The following is a 15863-nucleotide window of genomic DNA, read 5'->3' as shown; positions in this document are numbered from 1 at the left end:
CAGCAGGACCCCCTTGCTGAGGTGACACACGTAGGGGACTTTGAGGCATTGCTGGGCTAAAAGGAGCAGGGAAAGGGCCCTGTTTTGCTTAGAGGAGTGTAATTATCAGAGAGGGGAGGAGCTGGGGGCTTCCCATCCCCACAGCACCGTGCCAGGGCTGGGGGCAGCTGGGAGGGGCAGAGCCCACCAGGGTAAAACCTGCTTTGGGATGGGGGAACAGCCAGCAAGCCCCAAACCCCCATCCTTTCTTTCTCCTGGCCTCAAACCCTCCTCTGTGGTGTCCTCAGGGATGTCTGTGGCACCAGCAGAGCCCACAAGGGTTTTTTTCTTCCCCAGGATGATTCTCCTCCCCATCCCCTGCTCCCAGCCCCACTCCTGGGGTATGGGGACACCTCCAGCCCATCCTGCTGCCGGTGCCATCCCCTGGGGGCTCACAGTGCCCTCCTGGCTCCCTGCCCAGGATCCCCAAATGCTCCCTGCCCCAGAGGGGCTGCAGTGCCTGGCGTGACCGACAGCTTCCCCAGGCAATTCATTAGAGCTCCAGAAAAATCATCAATTTCTCCTCAAGAGAAGCCTTTGCCCAGCACACCTGCATGACAGGGGCTGTGAAGAGCTGGCACGAGCACCCCCAGCCCTGCTATGCCAATCTTTTCCTGCCTCATCCCTGCAAACTCATTTTAACTCCATCTGGCAGCAACAGCATCCCCCCAAAGCCACCCTTTAGAGAGGCTGGAGGGTGCAGCAGGCAGCTCCACCCTGGCTGAGAACCCCACAAAGCCGTCAGGGAATCCTCATGCCTGGGACAGCCCCAGGAGATGCTGAGATTTGGGATGAGAATGGCCCCAAGGCCACCATCACTGCTCTGTAGGAACAGGAGTGTGGTCAGTCCTTGGGCAGGGAACGGAGCTGGGCAGGGTCTGGAGCCCCAGGAGGGGCTGAGGGAGCTGGGCAGGGGCTCAGCCTGGAGCAAAGGAGGCTCAGGGGGCCCTTGTGGCTCTGCACAGCTCCTGCCAGGAGGGCACAGCCGGGGGGGCCGGGCTGTGCTCCAGGGAACAGGGACAGGAGCAGAGGGAACGGCCTCAGGCTGGGCCAGGGCAGGCTCAGGGTGGGCACTGCAGGAATTTCCCCATGGAAAGGGGGCTCAGGCCTTGGCAGGGGCTGCCCAGGGAGGTTTGCAGTGCCCAGCCCTGCTCAGCAAACATTTCCCTCAGTGCCGTGAGTGCTGCAGTGGTGCTCAGTCAAAGGTTGGACTTGATGATTTTGGAGCCAGAATGATTCTGTGATTGCGGTGCCTGCAGACCCCAGGGAGGTGCACCATTCCACTCTGTCACCCTGCTGGGGCCTGGGACACTGGGAGGGAGAATTCCAGCTGTGTGTGGCTCCAGCAGAGCCTGAGGCTGCCGTGGTGAGGCCAGAACCAGACGTGGTCCTGTCCACACCGAGCTCTTCTCCCTGTGAGTGGCTCAGCCCTGCAGAGCCCTCTGCGCTGACCACACCTGTGCCCTTCATCCCTGTGCAGGGGGGCTGAGACTGGGGATTCTGTGTGGATCTGGAGCCCCTGTGTGCATCCGGAACCCCTGCTTGGATCTGGAGTTTCTGTGTGGATCTAGAGCTCCTGTTTCGGTCTGGAACCCCCATTTGGATCAGGAGCCCCATTTGGATCAGGAGTCCCTGTGTAGATCTGGAGCCCCATTTGGACCTGGAGCCTCATTTGGATCTGAAGCCCCTGTGTAGATCTGGAACCCCCATTTGGTTCTGGAGCTCCAATTTGGATCTGGAGTTTCTGTGTGGATCTAGGGCTCCTCTTTTGGTCTGGAGCCCCTGTGTGGAACTGGACCCCCTGTGTGTATCTGGAGCCCCATTTGGATCTGGAGCCCCCATTTGGATCTGGAGCCCCTGCGTGGATCTGGACCCCCTGTGTGTATCTGGAGCCCCCATTTGGCTCTGGAGCCCCTGGATGCACCCCTGCCTGGAGGTGCCTTGTGCTGCTCCCTGGCTGAGCCCAGCCCCATGGCCAGGAGCCCAGGCAGGTCCCTGCCTGCCCACCCCCCAAATCTGGCTGCAATTTGTGCTGGCTCGGAGCAGCAGCAACCCCAGAATGGGAAACGCAGCCCCTTTTCCTCGTGCTCCACAGACAGGAAAACTGAGCCGGGGTTTCGCCCTGGATGCTCCCAGGGCTGCCTGGCTGGGAACAGCTCATGGGCCAGGAATCTGGGATCGCTGCTATTTCCCCACTTCAATCCAGAGGAAAATGGATCAGCTGCTAATTAGCAGCAGGGGAACTCGCTGCAGGTTTATTAGGATTTTCCCCTTCTCCAGAAGTGCCTGAATAACGGAGAGGCTTCGAAACACCCGGAATTCTTTCAACCCTGCACAAAGAGCACGGCTGGTGCCCCGAGGATGAATAAATCAGGGGGAAAGGATGGTGCAAGGGCAGGAAGGGAGGCTGTGAGTTTGCCTGAAGGCTGATGAATGCCAAGCAGCATCCCTGCTTCTGCTGGGCGAGGTCCCACATCCCTGGCTGGGTCTGATCTGCGGGATGACCTAACCTCAGAGCCAGCTGAGGCTGGAATAAAAAGGCTGGCGGCTGCAGCGAGCTCCAGCCGGTATCACAGCAACAGCAGGAATGGTTCAGAGCAGGCTGGGCTCAGCTGAGCCTCTGGGGTTCTGGGGAACAGTTCTTTAATGTCTGCAAAAGCGCTTTGAAAGCCGGAGATGGGAAATGGGGAAGGGGAAGGACGGGGGTTGTTGGGAACAGGGATGGGGCTTCAAGCAGCTCTGAACGCAGCAGCTCAGGGAAATCACTCCTGAGGAGGAGCTCAGGGGCACAGCTCAGCTCAGGTTCCTCCCCAGGTTGTATCCAAGGAAATCCAGGGAATTTATCCAAGGAGATCCAGGGAATTTATCCAAGGAGATCCAGGGAGCTGCAGGACCTCAGGGAAGCTTCAGGAGGGAAAAAGGTGAAGGGGAATCCCTGATGATCCAGCAGTGCCTGAGCTGTCAGGGCAGTGCCAGGGCAGAGTGAGCTCCTGTTTCCCCTGTGCTGGACACATGCAGACTTTGCACAGCCTCCCTCACCCCAGGGCTGTCTGCACGTCCCTGAAAGGATCCCAGAAATTTCTGTCCCCTCCAGAACAATTCCTCTAGACCCCTACAAGTCCCCAAGGGAAGGCACAGTGGGGTTTGTGGCCATCACTGTGACCCCCAGGATGACACTGGGCTGGGACAAGGTCACTGCTCCCCCATGCACATCCCTGGAAGCGGGAGGCAGAGCGAGGAGAGCCCAAAATGATCCCCCTGCCTGGAGGGGATGTGCTTTGCCACCCTCAGATGTCCTCTGGCCCCATCCATGACATGGACACAAATCCACAGGAGATCCAGCACAGCCATCCTCCCCTTCCAGCAAGTGCCAGCACATTTTGGGAATGGAGCTGTCTGAGGAGGCACAGAGCTCCACATCTCTTCCTTGCCAAGGTCATAAAGGGTTTAAAATGTTATAATGGGAGCTCTGGTGTCCAGCAAAGCAGAGACTGTTGGATTTCACAGCTTCTCCTCCTTCCTGAAGCAGTACCCCTGGGTTATTGCACTTATTAAATTAGGAGCTGTAAAGCAACTGGGTAAATAATAAATTGCTAGGAGGAAGTAAAAACAACACCACCCATTGCAGTTATTAGTCCTGATGAGTGAATTAGGTGTGGAAACAGCGGCTTTGAAGTTTGCCTCATTAAATCACACACCAATTCAGCACTTATTAGGTCTCCAGTCAGAGATATAAAGGCCTGGAAGATGGGGCTCCTGTTAGCAAGAGCCATCACTGCTGCTGCTCTGGGCAGCTTGAGAGGCTCCTGCTGCTGCCTCGGCTTGGGGACAAGGATTTAAAGCCCCAGCTCCTGGTCCTCTGTGAGACTTTGGCAGTTGTGGGGTTTGGCCCTGAAGGAAGAGCTCAGAAAGGGAGTGGTGACTGCACAAACCTTCAGGAATGCGTGGAAAATGGGATGGGAGGGGATTTTCAGAGCAGGATCAGCTGGGATTTCACACAGCACCAGCCAGCACGGCAGTGTCTGCCTCAAGAGGTTGGGGTCTTCCATTGAGCAACATAAACCCACATTTCAGAGGCTTCTCCTCATACCCTCATCCATCCATCCATCATCCATCCATCCATCCATCCATCCATCCATCCATCCATCCATCCATCCATCCATCATCCATCCATCCATGGATCCATCCATCCATCCATGGATCCATCCATCATCCATCCCTTCATTCCTCCATCCATCCATCATCCATCCATCCATCCATCCATCCATCCATCCATCCATCATCCATCCATCCATCCATCCCTCCATCCATCATCCATCCATCATCCATCCATCCATCCATCCATCCATCCATCCATACATCCATCATCCATCCATCCATCCATCCATCCATCCATCCATCCATCCATCCATCATCCATCCATCCATCCATCCATCATCCATCCATCCATCCATCCATCCATCCATCCATCCATCCATCATCCATCCATCCATCCATCATCCATCATCCATCCATCCATCCATCCATCCATCCATCATCCATCCATCCATCATCCATCCATCCATCCATCCATCCATCCATCCATCCATCCATCCATCCATCCATCTATCCATCCATCCATCCATCCATCCATCCATCCATCCATCCATCCATCCATCATCCATGGTTTCCTTCCCCATAACCCTCATCTCCTCATCTCCCCACACCTGTCCGGTGCCAGCTGGCACTGAGGGACAACCCAGCAGCACCCACATCCCAGGCCAAAAGCCTCAGGCACAGAGCTTGTAAAAGAATATGAAAATCCCTTCCTTGAGCACAATCCTCACCTTAAAACTCCACCTGGTTTTTATCTAGCCCGACTCCTTCCATAAATTTGCACCCTAATGGGTTACAGAGATCTTAAAACCAGAGATCTCTGCTGGAGCTCGGTGTCACATAGGGCCCTGCTGGCCTCGTGTCTCCAAAGTTATGAGGTTAAAGAAATAACACATTTTGCAGCCTTCATTCTTCCCATATGTTAGCAAAGATAAGATCACGCTTTCCAGCTCCTTTTGCAGGCACTATAGCTGGAAATCTAAATCTATTTTTACAGTGAAAAGTTTGGATTCTCAGTGAACGAGCTGATTGCAGGGGCAGAAAGCAGAAAGGGGCAGCGAGGGAAAAGCGCTGTGGGAGTGAACAATCCAGAGGCAGCAGTGCTGGGAATTCCCAGAGCTCACACGCTTCCAGGACCAAAGGTTCAACCAAATGCTGGGACCACAGAGCCAACCCTCCCTCTGGGAGTTTGGGATTTCATCTCCTAAACCAAATATTCCAGCTGGAATGCTGCATTCCTTTAGGACTGAGCAACTTGGGCAGATCTGTGGCCTAAACTGCAATTTGCAGCAAAAATGGGGAAAGATCTGCTGAGATAAATAATACAATGGATGTATTGTACCCTCACCCACTGCCATCTCCTGCTGAAACCACACCCTTGGTGCAGCTGAGCTGGAATTCCAGGAAGAATAAAGCAAATTCATCACACAGGATGGTTTTAGGTTTAAAGTGGGTGCTGGTTTCCTGGTTAAGGGGAGTCCCAAGGGCAGGGCACCATCCATTCCTCGTCAATCCATCCATCTATCCCTCCATCTATCCCTCCATCCATCCATCCATCCATCCCCCATCCATCCATCCATCCATCCATCCATCCATCCATCCATCCATCCATCCATCATCCATCCATCATCTATCCATCCATCCATCATCCATCCATCATCCATCCATCCATCCATCCATCCATCCATCCATCCATCCATCCATCCATCCATCCATCCATCCATCCATCATCCATCATCTATCCATCCATCATCCATCCATCCATCCATCCATCCATCCATCCATCCATCCATCCATCCATCCATCCATCCATCCATCATCCATCCATCCATGTCCTTTTGGTCTGGGATGGATTTGAGCTCCTAAGCACAAAGTTTGGCTGGTGGGTGGTGCCTCCTCTTGAGCACCTGGGAGGCTTTAGCCCATCCCTCACTCTGGTTTGGGATCACCCAGGCTGGGTCAGCCAGGGACTCAGGCCATGCTACTCCAGCCTTTATCTCATCTGGGCTTGGTAACTTTGGTAATTCTCCTTTGAAAGGGCTGGATTTGGGATCAGAGCAGGGCCTGGGACTGCTGGGACATTAGGGACACCAGGGCTGGGCTGTCACCCCTCAGGAGCAGGTGAGGAACTGCATTTCTCAGTTCCTGAGCAATGTGAGCAGGTCCTCAGGAAGGCAAGGGAGACTCCTGCATTTCCGAGGGGTGTTAATCCCTGCTGCCAGGCACACAGGGACACACTTCCAGCTTTCCCCCATAAAACAGAGGCTAGGGCTGATTGCACCCTGCTAATGATGAAAGTTAAGTTTTCCACTTCATCCTCTGGGCACAGGAGCTGTGGGTTTATGGAGAAGGACACCTTAGGAGACACCAGTTTGAAGTGAAAAGCACAGCTGACACTCTGGGCATCCCCTGGCAACTCCTGCACCTCCCTTTTTTGTCCCTTCTGAGGCTGGCAGAGGCACTGGTGACCCCAGCAGGACACAGGCTTTGTTACCAGGTGGATTTTTGGTTTGTTTTGCTGCCTGTGTGAGCAGTGCCTGTTGGAGGATGAGGTCACAGCTCTGCTGCCAGCTCTCCCTGGGAGGGATCAGCTGCAGTAACCCCCAGGCTGCTGCTTTGGGCATGATTGCCCAAGTTCTTGACCACTGCATAGGGCCCACCCCGGTGAAGTTTGGGACTGAGCCCTGCAGGCACAGCCAGGCCCTTCTTGTGCCCAGCAGTGTCACAGGCACGGCACAGCCCAATCCTGATGCCATCCCTGGGTTGCCCTCCCTCCCCAGGGCTGCCCTCTATCCCTGGGTGCCCTCGATCCCCAGGGTGCCATCTATCCCTGGGGTGCCCTCTATCCTGGGTGCTCTCTATCCTTGGGGATTTCCTCTACCCCTGGAGCTGCCCTCTATCCCTGGGGTGCCCTCTATTCCTGATCTGCCCTGCATCCCTGGGGTGCCATCCATCCCTGGAGCTGCCCTCTATCCTGGGTGCCCTCTATCCCTGGGCGCCCACTGTCCCTGGGGTCCCCTCTATCCCTCGGGTCCCCTCTATCCCTCGGCTTTCCTCTATCCCTTGGCTGCTCTCTATCCCCGGGCTGCCCCTATATTCCCAAGGTGACCTCTATGCCTGGGGATGCCCTCTGTTCCTGGGGTGCCCTGAATCCCTGGGGTACCCTCTATCCCTGGAGCTGCCCTGCATCCCTGGGGATGCCCTCTGTCCCTGGGGTGCCCTCTATCCTGGGCTGCCCCTCTATCCTGGGCTGCCCCTCTATCCTGGGGCTGCCCTCCCTCTCTGGGGCTGCCCTTTATCCCTGAGCTGCTTCTCTATCCCTGGGCTGCCTCTCCATCCCTGGGGCTGCCCTCCATTCCTGATCTGCCCTGCATCCCTGGGGTGCCCTCTATCCCTGGGGGTGCCCTCTATCCTTGGGGATTTCCTCTATCCCTGTGGTGCCCTCCATCCCTGGGCTGCCCTCCCTCCCTGCCCCATGCCCAGCCCACCCCTCAGCCTGTCCCTCACTGCCTTCCCTGACCCCTTCTGCCCCACAAAATCCTGCCCTTTGTGAGATCGCTCACTGGGGATGGTGGGATTCGATCAAAGCTTGGCCTTGATGCTCTTGGAGGTCTTTTCCAGCCTTAATGATTCTACAGGTCTCTGATTCTTTGATTCTCTGATCCCTTTTCCTTCTCTCCCTCCCCGTTCCCTGCTCTCAGCAGCCTCCTCCTGTTGTCATAACAACGAGCACCAGCCCGGGTGGCCGTGCCAGCCCTTCCAGCTCCAGCAGCTCCTCCTGGGAGGGAGCAACAGCCCCAAACCATCTGGCCGAGGTGGGGAGGAGCCCCGGCAGCCCCGGGCAGAGGGACAGGGGCTGTGTCCCCTCTCACACCGCCCCCAGCACGGCTGGGGACACGGGGCACAGGAGGAGCTGTCTCTGGCTGCTCTGTGCAGCACAGCCCCAAATCCCTCCTTCCCCTCCTCCTCCTCCTCCTCCCAGCTCCCTGGGGACCCAAATCCCTGGAGCCAATTCCCAGCTCCTCTCAGGCCTCTCCTTAGCAGAGCTCTAAACCTCTGGAGCCAGCTCCCCATTCCTCTCAGCCCCAAATCCCTGGAGCCAAATCCCTGTTCATCTCAGCCCCAAATCCCGGGATCCAAGTCCCCACTCCTCTCAGCCCCAAATCCCTGGAGCCATGTCCTTGATGCTCTCAGTCCCAAATCCCTGGATCCAGGTCCCTGTTCCTGTCAGCCCCAAATCCCTGGAGCCATGGTCTTGATGCTCTCAGCCCCAAATCCCTGAAGCCAGGTCCCTGTTTCTCTCATCCCCAAATCCCTGGAGCCAGGTCCCTGTTCCTCTCATCCCCAAATCCCTGGAGCCAGGTCCCTGTTCCTCTCATCCCCAAATTCCTGGAGCCAGGTCCTCATTTCTCTCATCCCCAAATCCCTGGAGCCAGGTCCCTGTTCCACTCAGCCCCAAATCCCTGGAGCCAGGTCCTCATTTCTCTCATCCCCAAATCCCTGGAGCCAGGTCCCTGTTCCTCTCATCCCCAAATCCCTGGAGCCAGGTCCCTGTTCCTCTCATCCCCAAATCCCTGGTGCCAGGTCCCTGTTCCTCTCAGCCCCAAATCCCTGGAGCCAGGTCCCTGTTCCTCTCATCCCCAAATCCCTGGTGCCAGGTCCCTGTTCCTCTCATCCCCAAATCCCTGGAGCCAGGTCCCCATTTCTCTCATCCCCAAATCCCTGGAGCCAGGTCCCTGTTCCTCTCAGCCTCTCCTCCCTGTGTGACACCTCCCCAGCACGCAGCACCCCCAGGCACAGGCAGCTTTTGGATGGGGTAAAGGTTGGCAGGGCAGGGGCTGCCCAGGAGGATTTCTGGGTGAATAAAGGGAATTGATGGGCTGAGTGCAGCTCAGTTCCTGAGGAGGAGCAAGTGGAAGGGGGAAATTCCAGATTTTTTTATAATAATCCTAATTGTTTTTCCCTTAATTTTGTGTCCAAGGCCAGGCTGGACAAGGCTCTGAGCACCCTGCTCCAGTGGGATCTGTCCGTACCCAGCTGGGGCTGGACCTGGATGATCTTTAAGGTCCTTTCCAACCCAAACCAGTCTGGGATTGTGGGAATTCAGCCTGGCCTCTGCAGAGCATCCATTGCTCAGGGCCTCAGCTCTGTGAGGTGGAAAAACTGGGAAAAAAAAGGAGGAAAAACTGGAATAAAACCCAATTGTGGCATTTCCATGAGGGCAGCACTTCCCCTGCAGGGATGGGGTGGCTGCAGCAGGACCAGGATTTAACCAGATGTGCCTCCAGGGACCTGGGAAATAAAACAGGAATTAAAGGATGCCACTCACACACGTAGTGATATGTTGGGACTTTAAAATTTATTCCAACATGCTGTTTTTTTAAAAATACGCCCAGACCGAGCAGACAATCTGAGCTGTAGTAAAGGCAATATTATACTTGTAAAAACTTCTCATTCACAGTACAGATGTCATTTACAATAAGGGTCACAAACATCAAATACTGAGTATTTTTCTTTTTTTTTGTTGTTTTCTTGTTTTTTGTGTGTTTTTTGTTCAGTTTTTTTGTTGTTTTTACATCAGACTGTGCTTTTTACCTGCATTTTTTTTTGCACTGATATAACCATACAGACATTGCAAGATGCAAGTGTAGAAACTGGAGTTCAAATAAAATTACAGGCAAAACTACCAAATTCCATTGGACGCTGTACATATTTACAGTACCATTTTTTGGAATGTATTGCCATTTTAAGAACATATAGAAACTTTCTACAGACTATTCCACTTACAGAATACATACACCTTTTAGAAAAAAAGGCAAATATTTATCTTACATGAGACCATGTATATTAAATTTGCGTACACATTATTATTATTATTAATTATTATTATTAATTATTTTTTACATTACATTTACTAAAGTGATCGTAAGTGCCATCATATCTCAGTAATGAAAACAGATTGGTTTTATGCCATCAGGACTGATGTTTTTTAGTTTATTTTTTTTTCTTTTTTTTCTCTTTTTTTTTTTTTGTAAATAACTTACAATACGGTTTTATTTGTAAATACTGTGCAATAGACAGAAATGTTAAAAGGAAAGGAAAGAAAAAAAGCAGATGATGAACAGGGGAAAAGCAAGGAGAGCAGGGAAGGGCTAGATCAAATCCTGGAGGATTTTGCATGGAAATTGGGATAATTTGAATGATTTCTCCTAGGATATTGCTTGTTCAGGTGCTGTCCCTGTGGATTTCGGACAAAACTCGAGGCAGGGAAAGCTGCAGATGTGCTGGGCAGGGGAAGGCAGAGCCCCAGCCCCGGCAGGAAGGATTTGGGATGCTCTGGGTGGACACAGGTGGGAATTACCTGCCCTGCCCCAGCAGGACCCAGCAGCTCAGCAGGGCTGGATTTGGGATCAGAGCAGGGCTTGGGACTGCTGGGACATTAGGGACACCAGGGCTGGGATGTCACCCTTGGGAGCAGGTGAGGAACTGCATTTCTCAGTGGGAAGCTGGACATTCACAGCTGTTTCATTATGGATGCAGCTCCTGGGGATCCAGCCAAGGAGCTGGCAATAATCCGAGCTGGCAGAGCTCTGCCTCAAGGATAGGGTGGTTTGGGGAGCCCTCTCCTCATCCCACGGTCTGCTCAGCCCTGCCAGACCCCGAGCTCAATTTAGGAGCTAAATCCCTGCTGCAGCACAAAGGAGTTGCTGAAATTCCAGAAGTGCTCAAGATTAAGGTCCGGGAGCTTTCTGAGCTCTGCGTGTCAGTCCTGGTATAAGAACACAGTCAGGGAGTGATCCCAGAGCTTGGGCCAAGTCCTCTGTGTGCAGGAGGAATTCTGGCTCCAGAGCATCCCTGTGTGATCCGGGAGCTGCATGGATGGGAGCCACCCAAACAGCTCGGCAGGGTGAAATAGCTGTGAAAATAATGAGTGGAATATCCCCATGGGATTGGGGCTGATGGAGCAGCCACACCACAGGAGCAGCCAGGCCGTGCCCTCATGGATTATAAATTGGAGAAGCTCTGCCATGAGAAAAGCAGAGGATTTTATTTCCATCTGCTGCTGAACAGGGAGGGCTGGGCTCTGCTTCTTCATTTACATTATTAATACATTCTCTGGTAAATTATCCCACTAATTGTTCTGCAAAGCCACCCTTTCAGCCCTTGTGGGAAGCAAAAAGGGATTCTCCATCCCTGTTTTGCAGGCAGAACAGACATTCAGAGCGACACGAAAAGCTGTGACCAGCAATCAGCTTCCACCGAGGGTGACACAGGGAGACCAAAGGGGATCCGGCTGGGAACGGCAGCCACGGCTGAGGGCTGGGCATGACACCCAGCCCTATAAAAATCCCGGGAGTGACATTCCTGCGCTCCTCGGCCGAGCACGGGGCAGAGGGACGCACTTGTGTGCCCGCAGCCAGAGATGCTGGTGCTGGTGCTGCGGGTCCCTCCCGCGGAGCTCTGAGCTGGCAGTGCGACCATTAGCCCTTAATTAGCAAGGAGTTATTTTTGGGGGGAGCCTTCTCGCCCCTTGGGTACAGCGTGAAGCACCATTTCACCCCAGCCAGAGAAGCCAAACTGGGTTGGGACTCGGTTTTTTTTTGTGCCCATCTCCTGAGTTTGCGGCGGTCCCTGCCTGCCCCGCTCCGCGGCTGCCGGGGGTGGGGAGGGGATCCGGGCAGGGAATGTCCCCGGGAGCACCTCAGCCCTTTCCCAAACTCCTTTTCCTGGGTTCTTTTTGGCCCCGGCTGAAAAGATCTGGATGGCTACACACAAACTGCCCGGACGCTCCGCAGCTGAGATGCAGAAAGCTTCGAGCTGCTAGGAAAGCTTAAAAATCCCGATCATGACAATAATAAACCCCCACAACAACGACAACAAAATCATCAATAAACCAATGTAAAGACTTCAGGGTTTTCTTGGGCTTTTTTCCCTCCCCTTCTTTCCACAAATGACAGAGGGGAAAAAAAATCCGCAGAAAGTTTAAATAGATTAAAGGTTGAAATGCAGTTACAGGAAGAAGCTGAGCAGATTTGATCTAGCCCAAAACTCACGGCAAATGCGCCAAAAAACCAGACACAGCTGCTGCAGTACTTTTATGTACCATACATATATATATATATTTTTATATATATATATATATATATGTAAAATTAAATACAAAAAGCTACCTTGGATCAAGTTAAGAGTGTGACAAGGGGCAGAAAGTGGCCAAAATCGGGGAAATCTCTCGATTTCATGGGTGGTTTCCAGGGATGCTCACACCAGCCCCGGCCGAGCACTCCACTCCCGCTCACCCCGGGATTAGGCGCGGATTAAGCACGCACTTAATGCCTGAGGAGGGTTTAAACCGGTGCTCAAGAGCTCGAGTGAACCGAGCCGAGCTCCAGCCCCTGCTCTGCCTCTGCAAACAGGAGCAGCTTCCAGGCTCGGGGCCAAAAAAGGGGGAGATGGGAAAAAGGGAAACCTGATAAAAGTGCTAATTAGGGGATAAATGGGTTCTGGACGTTGTTTTGGTCAGTGTCACAGCCTTAATGGTATTTCCATGATATCTTTTTTTTTTGTACTTAATTCCTTTTACAAGAAGAGCAAAAAAAAAGAAAAGAAAAAATGACAGAAGATTATTAAAAAATTTCTATTCTTTGCCCGTGAAACGGGAACAGTTCATAGCTCATCAAGTCTGGCAAGGAAATATGTTCTCATTCAGAATTTTATTTGATTCCTTTTATTATTTTTTTGTATTTTTATTTTTTTTTAAAAAGTGTATTATGTACCCGATAAACTGGAACAGCTCTGAAAGAAGAAAGAACTGGTCCACTGGTTAAATATTTATATCTTTTTTTTTTGTTGTTGTTAAAATAAAAAAAAAAAGAGGTTTGTACAGATTCCATCAACCAGAAAACCCTCTGAAGTAGTAAAGAACCTGCTGGGGCGAACGACTTGAAACTTTGTGGTTTAAAAAGTTGTGACAGAGGAATGGCTCTGTTGGGGTCACTCTGGATTTGGTATCGGATTTATTGGCAGTTCAGGCCTTTGCTCTGCCAGGGATGCTCATCCCGAAAAATCTGCTCTGGAAAAAGCTGCTGCGCATGCATAACAAGCTGATTTTGCAAGCATTCACCATTCACCATCAAAATTTTTATCTCCCAAAACCAGCCAGAAACAGGGCCTGTCCATGCCAGAGGGGCTGAGCTGGGGATGTCCCACGCCAATAAATAAATAAAGGTGAGAAGAGGAGCCAGAGGCACCGAGAGCCCTGGAGGAGGAGCAGAGCCCAGAGCCCTCCTGCATCCCTGGAAATCCCAGAGGGAGCCTGGGTGGGGTGGGAGGGGATGGAATGATGGGATGGGATGGGATGGGATGGGATGGGATGGGATGGGGTGGGATGGGATGGGATGGGATGGGATGGGATGGGATGGGGGCAGCTTGTCCACAACTCAAACATGCTGGAGGGAGAAATGGTTTCAAGGCTGAGTTCCTCCCCCTCTGACACCAAGGGAGGGTTTGCAGAGGCTCCCCCAGCCCAGGCAGGGCTTTGCCGGGCGCTGCGGGAGGATTAAAGCAAAGCAAGCAGGAGGCTCGTCCAGCGAGAGACCCTTCCTGGCACGGGCTCTACATTCCATACATTCCTACCTTCTCGCAGGTAAATCTTTGAAGAAGAATATTTTCTTTCTTTTTTTTTTTTTAGTTTTTTTTGTCCCTTTTTTTTTTTTTATTAGAAAAGTGCTTTGCTGGGTTCTGCAGGAGGGAGGGGTGCTCGCGGTTTGTCGTCCTCTTTTCGAGGGACAGTTTCTCTCCCTGCACACAACGAACCTCCCCTGCTCAAGGAAGTGCTACTTTCAGTCACAAGGTCAGGGTAAACACGTTTTTCAAATGTAAAGCAGTTTCAACTGTTTAAAGCACAACCATAGGGATGCGAGGAAAAAGAAAACCAAAAAAACCAAGCACTTTGCAAGAATTAAATAAAGCATGTAATAAATACGAATCATAAACTTCTGTACACAGGAGCAAGGGTTTGGGGTTTTTTTTTCTTTTTTTTTTTTTTTTAATCATTTAAGCAATATAAAAAAAAAGTTTTTTTCTGTTTTGCTTTTGTTTTCAGTGCATCTTCTTCCTCTTTAAAATGCTTAACCCTTTCCTTTCTGCATCTCTCAGGCCCAGGATTACGCACACCTAAATGGCAAAAAAGACAAGGTCTAACAAACCCCCTTTCCAAAAAACTCTAAAAAAATATTCACAGCCTCAAACAGTTTTGTACATTTCAAGCAACAAAAGGTATAGAAAAAGGCACAAGTAACTGCATACATGTGGAGATAATACCAGACTGGGACAAAGAAAACCAGGAATTTTCCATGGGTTTGGTCATTCACTAGAGTGCTTCTTATGATTATACTAAAGGAAATAGTGTTGAAAATGTCTGTTGATTTTACAGAGGAAGCCTAAAGGTGGAACAGCTGGCGGAGGCTTAAGTACTTCCCGCGTTTTCATCCACCTTTTTGTGAGTTTGACCTAAATCGGAGTGCTCTGGGTGTGGGCTGCTCCCGCCGGGCTCTCCGGAGAGGTTCCTGGGGCGCGGGGCCTGGGGGTGGCCAGGGGGGCTTCTGAGGGGCTGTCCCTGGCCAGCGAGGGGACGGCTGAGATGAAAGTGCAGGCTGGTTCCGAAGGGGTGCTCGAGCTGCCCGATGGCTGCTTGCCCGTGGCTTTGGAGGGTTCCTCCCCACTGGCCGAGGGCTCCACAGAGGGTTCCTTGGGGGTGCTGGGGCTGCCGGGGGACACCGAGGCCCGTGGCCGCTCCGCCGGGCCGGGCTCGGCCTCCGCCGCAGGCCCGTGCTCCTCCTGCTCCTGCTGGAGCTCACTAGTCCTCATCTTCTCCTCCGAGAAGCCACCACCCGCCGGCTCCGGGCTCAGGGTGTACTTGGAGACCTTGGCCACGGGGGACACGGACGCCGATGAGGGCTCTGGAGGGCTCTGGGGCTCCCCGTCCCTCGTGGCGGCCCGGCTGAGCTGGGCGAGGCCGCTGGCTGCGGGGAAGTGTCCGCCTTGGAGGGGCAGCGCGGGGCCGGGCACCAGGCTGGCGTGGGAGCTGGGCCTGGCCTGCACCATCTGGATGCCCCCGATGGGGATCATGGGGTACGGGGTCCTGGCGAGCTGCTGCGAGTGCAGCGGGAGGTGGCTGAAGACATTCTCCTCCCCTCGGCCGGGAGCGTGGAGGTCGTGAGGGGCCTGCAGGGGCCGGGGGGCACGCGGGCGGCGGGGTGCCGGGGGAGCAGGGCGGGCTGCGGGGTTCCATCTTCTGTGCCAGGGGGAAAAGAAGAGCTGGGTCAGTGTGGCACACAGGGGATGGCCTCCAAGGACTGGGGTTAGGGTTTATGTGGGTTTGAGGGAGGTCACTCAACTCAGGGAGATGTGGAGCCCCAAACCGTTAAGGTGAGGAGCAGCACAACCCACAGCGTTTCCATTCTGGGACAAATATGCCCGTGGTGTGTTGGGATACAGATCCAGGGATTTGGCTTAGGCCTGGATCATTATAAAATCAGAGAATTATTTGGTTGGAAGAGACCTTTAAAGGCCATCTTGTCCAACCCCCTGCTGTGGGCAGGGACATCTTTACCATGTATCTCCCAGCCCCAACCAACCTGGCCTTGGACACTTCCAGGGATCCCCCTGGGCAACCTGTGCCAGGGCCTCCCCGCCCTCTGAGTAAAGAATTTCCTCCTTAGCTCTAGGAT

General features: G+C 53.1%; 1 protein-coding gene across 1 annotated transcript in view; it reads right to left on the bottom strand.

Annotated features, from left to right (window-relative positions):
- Positions 1–9474: 9474 nt before the first annotated feature.
- Positions 9475–15863, bottom strand: part of LOC118695364 (transcription factor HIVEP3-like) — a 278612-nt gene continuing 272223 nt past the window's right edge. The window contains 3 exon segments of the mRNA XM_036396877.2: positions 9475–14733; positions 14736–15372; positions 15374–15427. Of these exon segments, the coding sequence (XP_036252770.1) occupies positions 14600–14733; positions 14736–15372; positions 15374–15427 (825 nt within the window). The 3' untranslated portion in view covers positions 9475–14599.

Source organism: Molothrus ater, chromosome 24 (assembly GCF_012460135.2).
Source record: "Molothrus ater isolate BHLD 08-10-18 breed brown headed cowbird chromosome 24, BPBGC_Mater_1.1, whole genome shotgun sequence".
Classification (NCBI taxonomy): domain Eukaryota; kingdom Metazoa; phylum Chordata; class Aves; order Passeriformes; family Icteridae; genus Molothrus; species Molothrus ater.
The sequence above is the reverse complement of the archived record's forward strand: the minus strand, read 5'-3'. Positions and strand labels throughout refer to the sequence as shown.